The 6,000-nt window shown below is 37.9% G+C and overlaps 1 protein-coding gene across 3 annotated transcripts in view; it reads right to left on the bottom strand.

Annotated features, from left to right (window-relative positions):
• Positions 1–2,847: 2,847 nt before the first annotated feature.
• Positions 2,848–6,000, bottom strand: part of SULF1 (sulfatase 1) — a 123,258-nt gene continuing 120,105 nt past the window's right edge. For 2 of the 3 annotated variants that reach the window (XM_065628534.1, XM_065628537.1), the window contains one exon: positions 5,123–5,242. In XM_065628534.1, coding sequence (XP_065484606.1) covers positions 5,212–5,242 — 31 coding nt within the window. In that variant the 3' untranslated portion in view covers positions 5,123–5,211. Of the gene's footprint in view, positions 5,243–6,000 lie in introns of all 3 variants that reach the window. The other variant, XM_065628538.1, reaches the window with a different exon arrangement.

Here is a 6,000-nt window from a genome sequence, read left to right as displayed (position 1 = left end):
GGTAATTATTTTGTGTTATTGTGCCTGGACTGCTCATACAGAGAAGGCATCTCTGTCCTAAATAGCATTAAGAGGTACACCTCTTGACTGATAGGTCAGAAATTTAACCTCTTTAACAAAGGTACATTTGGAAACATGGAGGGAAATTTCAAAACAAAAAAAATGTACAAAATCATCCTGAACCGAGTTTCTGTACAAAGAAAAAAGAATTGGAAGTCAGTGTGATCCATGGTTGAGTGAAGCCTTTCCTCAGAGAAGACCTTCTGTTTTCCCCAGTTGAGCAAATGGGAGTTCTGCCCTGGGCTGCAGTGCATATCGCTACCAAATGATTTAAGCAGAACAGCAACAGAATAGTCTGGGTAGTATGTTAGGAGCATGGAGTGGGCACACTGCCTGTAAATGTTTAGTTTTTAAAAAACTCATTATTGAGCAAATGTGTAGAGTATTAAGAAAATTTGTAGAGTATGTCTGACCGTATGAGTGTGTGGGTGCTGTGCTGTGGTAAAAAGAGACTAATTGGTTTATGCAGTTTGTTTTGCATACTTTAGGCTCCTGTATGGGTTTTTTTAATTGATATTTATTTCTCAGCAGAGCTTAGAATAATTTTAAAGCTGTGTAACACATCATTTAATGAAATCTATTGTCAGCATCTGTGTAAACATGTGTTTACAAAACAAACTCTTGAATACTTGATATTTGGAAATAAAATATAGCATATCAAGTGTGGTTTATTTCTGACAAAAAAAGTGACAAAAATGATACGTGGGTCATTGTGCAATCATTCTGGATCAAGTAACCAAGTATTTGGTCTTTTAGTGTGTAGTCAGACAAAACCAAATATTTCCACTGAATTCAGTGACCACTGAAGAATTGATCGTGCAGAAATAAACTGTAAAATTCCATAGTTTCCTCTAGCACTAAATTTGATTGATATCAGTTATATGGTAAGAAATACAAATTTGTTTGAAATATATGTTGACCGTTGGAAAAAATACATTGGGTACAAGTCTCTGTGTACCTACATAGCTCAGTAAAAGAGAGCCGGGACATGAACCCAAGGACTGGACTCCAGAGGTCATCACTGCTTAGTGCTTAGTCCACTCTTTGGCTCTGGTTTGGACCACACCAGCAAATGCCTTAAAAAATATTCCTGTCCGGCTCCAGACCCTCTTCAGAAAGTAGATAACTATGTGCTGCCTTTCAAAAAGGACACACGTGTCATTATTTTGCAGATCAGAAAAAACCAAGAAGGTCCTCCCCTCGGCCCTCCCCTTGCCTGCTGTGAGGAGCGCTTGCCCATGGAGTCCGATTTAGGCATTTGGTTTCCTCCTGAGCCTGCAGCTGCCTGAAGCCTGTGAGAGCTTCCTGACAGTCACACCACGCGCTGCTCAGGGACTCGACTGCCTCAGCTACGGGACAAGATACTGTCCAGAAAGAAGTGCAAAACGCAATGGCATAGCATCGCACTGCTTAGGGCATCTCCTTAAGGATATGACAGATTTAGCCTCTTTCTTTTGGTCTGCTTTTATATTTGATGCATGTTTCCAGAGAGCAAGGATCAGAGCTTATTGTTCCTTGTACCTCTTAGCTACAGACTGAGTCTCTTTTATTTTTTTTTCCCCTCCACACTCCTATAAAAGAGCTATGAAGAAGGCTCTCAGCTAGTTTAGAAGATATGGCACTATCTAAGCTTCTGATAGTTTAGAAGATAAGACTGTCCTGGAAGAAGGAAGGTTGACCACTTTCAAGCTGAGGAAGATGTGATCTCTTCCATTTCCTGAGTATTTTAAACTCTCACATAGGAAGGAAGGACAAGTGGGGTGAAACGGTGGAGCACACTATTGCACCATTCCCTTCTCTATCTCCACCCACATGTTAAGAGAGGAGAAAGCATCTTGCTTGTTTCTTTCAAAGAAACGTACTTTCAAGCAATGAAGGGCACGTGGTTGGTACTGGACAATTCCCTGCACAAAGATATGAGTGAGGTAGTTGTACAGGACCTTGCTTCAACTTGCCTTTGTCCTTAAAGTTCTCCCAAACTTGCTGGCTCAGCCTGCTCAGCACCCTGTTTTGAAATACATCCTGTGTTTGCCAGCCTCCTTCCCAGGAGCAGACATCTCTCAGGGGACTATCTAGCATTGAAATGACTGATTTTTGAACACTTAGATTAACCATTGATCCCCTGTCCCGATTCCCAGAAACATCACCTATAACTTCATGTCTGCAGGAGCATCAGTGTCCAAGGACTGTGTAGAAGAAAGAAGAGTTCAAGAAGCATAGCTTCAGAGGCTGATTTTAGCTTGTGAAGCTAATCTTATTCACAGGCCATCGAAGAAACAGGGAGTGCAATTAAGAGAGAGTTTACCTCGAAACCTAAATTTGCTTTTCTGAAGACTCTTGTGCGAGGAGACACTTCTCCTGACTAGAGATCTGTGGTCTGGTTAAGCCCTGTGTGTCCAGCCTCCTGCGCTTTGCTGTCACAGAGAGAACTTTGCAGGGAGGAGGGACAGAGGCAAAGCAGGAGATGGCACCGTGTGACATTGCTTTACTTCTGGGAACCGCTGGTTGTGCAGCTCGGTGCATTGACTTCAAGGAAGAAAGGATCAGATGAATTGGGAATTAAAAAAACCAAAACAAAACACAGCATGTCTTAGAAATATATCTGATTCATAGTCTCTGAGAATAATTTATAACTAATAGAATGTAGAGTGTTATTTAGTTACCCATTGCTTGAGTGTGGATGGATTCTTCAAACTGAAACTATTAACATATTTTAAAAAGAAATCTTAATTAGGAGGAAAACTGGATCATCTGGACTTCTCTGAAGCAGGTAAAGTAAAACACTTTTTATTTCAAGAAATATTGCTTCTAGACTTTCCCGAAGCCAGAATTGTTCTATAAAAGTATCACAGAAATATTATACAAGATTTAAAAACACAGTCTGTATCCCAGTAACTTAAAACCTATGTACAAATAGCATCATTCATTACCATAAATACGTTTTTCTATCAATCAGCCCATGACACATACATCAGATAAAGAGCTAGTAATTTTAACATATGTACAGAGTCCATCGAAAAGACTGCTTCTTAAAATTATTAAAATCATACTAAAAGAATCTCCTTTTTAAAAAGTTTCAACTTAAAATACAATGCAATGAATGTAAGTTTAACCTGCAGTGCTTGCAATAGCCAAAAAATACTCACTACATTAAATAACATGTAACAGAAAGGAAACGCGCCCATGAATTGGACACTGTGGAATTACATCTGTTTGAGGTAATTCTCTTTTGTTGTTGTTGTGCTAATTATTTAGAAATTTATTACAAAAGCAAGGGAAGATATTAATTTTTGAGTAACAGAGATTTTCAAAGTCATTTTTGCATTATACTTTATAAAATTTAATATTTGGTAAAGTTCAAGAAAAATTTAGAATAGAACAACAAAAAATATCTAAACTACTATTTTTTACCTTGTGTGCCTTCTGTATCTAAAATAATGTAAATCTAATGTGATTTTTTCATTCCCTTTCATGCCTGTTCAAAAGAAAAAGAATTTAAATCTCAAAATGATAACAATTCTTTCAAGATATTGTTCAGGATAATAAAAATCAGATGTGACAAAAGCATGTATGTACTGCTGTAAACCTTTCTACCAGTACCAGAAAAAAAAAAAAAAAGTCAAAAAACCTCTTGGATTTGTAATACTGACGATATCAACATATAGGGAAACAATCCAATTTAAACAAATCCTCCTACAGTTAACAATCATTAGCCATACCTTTCTCAGAGAAAATTTAATTAAATCAAAGTAACAAAAACATGCAATATTTTTTCTAAAATAATATTCAATGTGTCTGTTTCCACAATCCATACTGATTACCTCTTCCCTGTCAATCCGTTTATTGGTTTCACAATTACATGAGACAATGAGCAAATTAAGAACATGTAAAGTGTTAGATTCATAAATGGCATGGCCTACAGATTTTAAAAGTGCATTTTACTCAAAAGCATGACATTAGGAATTTCCAGTGGTTAAAATAATTTATGAAAAAGACATTATGAACACAGATAGGGTGGACTGAAACTTTCATTCAATCTGGTATCATTTGGAAATAGAGAAAGTAACTTGAACATTCTCTTCGAAGAAGTAATTTTTAGCTTTCAGAGAATGTGCTACTGCATTTGGAAGTTAACACTGTTTCTTTTCATCAAAAACTGCAAATCTTGCTTCCCAGTGGGGAGAATTACTGTGAAAATATGTGCATGTGAATAAAACAAATGCGCACAGGGACAAATGATGAACTGGGCTCAATTTAGCTGCAAAACGTATTTACAATAAACATGGAATGTCAGTTGTCATGATTACCTTTATTAGTTTGCTAATAAGAAAAAGGAGAACTTGTCTAATGGTTGACAACTTGATCTAATCCAAGGAGAGTGGAGCTGAGGCACTGCCTTCTACGTTTAGGATTTGTGAAGTTTCCCCTGCAAGACCCTGTTCCGTTTTTTTCAAGAAAGTTTCTGTTTTCTGGATACTGATAGATGAATCCCTAATGGAGACGTTTACAGCCTGATGAATGAGGGGTTCATCGGACCTCACAGGAAGATATATTTGATCCTCAAATATATCTTCCACAGCATCACTGTCCTCATGAGTCTCTTTCTGAGGAATGCTGATGGGTTGTAGCATGAAGCTATGCCGGGACTCCAACTCTACCAAACCGTTTCCACTGAAATCCATATCAAAACGGTCTGATTCTTTATCTTCCATTGATTTTTCAGCTTGAGGATTATTTCTCCAGTGTGCATCATTCAAACTGCTTTTCTCAGGAATATCATTGTTTAATTCAAGTTTCCTTTCCTGACTTAAAGTCACCATGCTCGAAGCGAGGGCTGTGAAGTCTGTTGGCACAATAAGCCGCAACTCTTCTGCAGGCAGGCCACTTGATTCTTCAGCAGAAGTCATTTCCACCAAGGTAAGCGGTGTGGTTGATTCGTCCCTGTCGCTTCGAGCAGTGTTAGCCTTGTCTGTTTTATTTTGCTGGTAGTAACTGTTCAGCAGTGCAAACATTCTATCTACATCCTTCAAGTAATTAGTCCAGTCAGCCAGACTAAGTCTATAGTTGTATCTGTATTCATATGCACTTTCATTCACACTGTACAAGTCTTCCAGTCCTTGCCAGTTGATGTCGCCTGTGAAACTGGGCAGGTTAGCCTTCCCATCCATCCCATAACTGTCCTCTGTTGAAAGAAAGAATAAAGCCTAATGGTGAACACCAGTTTAAAAGTGGCAGCAAAGCTTCTACATGTGTTTCTACTCCAACTCGCCTGAAAGCACCACTATTCATAACATATGTAGCTCAATGTGGAAGATGCTTCACATCTTCTGTCATCATATTAATGATTCTGGCCTCAGGAGTGTTCAGAGCTCCGGCTGAACACACAGCAAGAAACTCCCTGTCTTCTGCCACATTTTTGGACTGCGTAGAAAAGAGCAAGATCTGGTCTAATGAGGCTTTGTGATGACAGCCAGAGATAAATCTTCCCTCTGATATTTCAAGGCAGGAAAGGTGTTTCAATACATGAATAATCAATTTGCCTTTCCTGAACACTCCACCAAAATATGTGATTTAAGAACAGCAGTTAAGTATAAAAGATGGGACCAAATCTGAAAAACATTAATGACCTGAATTTCAACAACGCTCAGAGGAATTTGGTGTCTGAATATCTCAAGACATATGGTCCATAAACCAACCAGCCACATTTTATTTAATAAATGATAGCCGAAGGTAATATTTTATTTACTTTGTAAACATTCATTTTCATTTACCTGGAGCAATCAGGAGAAATAAAAGCTGTAAAAACTTGGTGTGAATTAATTTATAGGACTGCACCACTCTGTAAAATGCTGTTAAAATATACATAGATATAGAACCTCCTAAGGTTTTCCATTTTTTTATTAAATTAAAAAAAGCTTTCAAAGAAAATGTCTAACAGCT

The sequence above is a fragment of the Caloenas nicobarica genome, chromosome 2 (assembly GCF_036013445.1).
Source record: "Caloenas nicobarica isolate bCalNic1 chromosome 2, bCalNic1.hap1, whole genome shotgun sequence".
NCBI classification, from domain to species: Eukaryota; Metazoa; Chordata; class Aves; order Columbiformes; family Columbidae; genus Caloenas; species Caloenas nicobarica.
The sequence above is the reverse complement of the archived record's forward strand: the minus strand, read 5'-3'. Positions and strand labels throughout refer to the sequence as shown.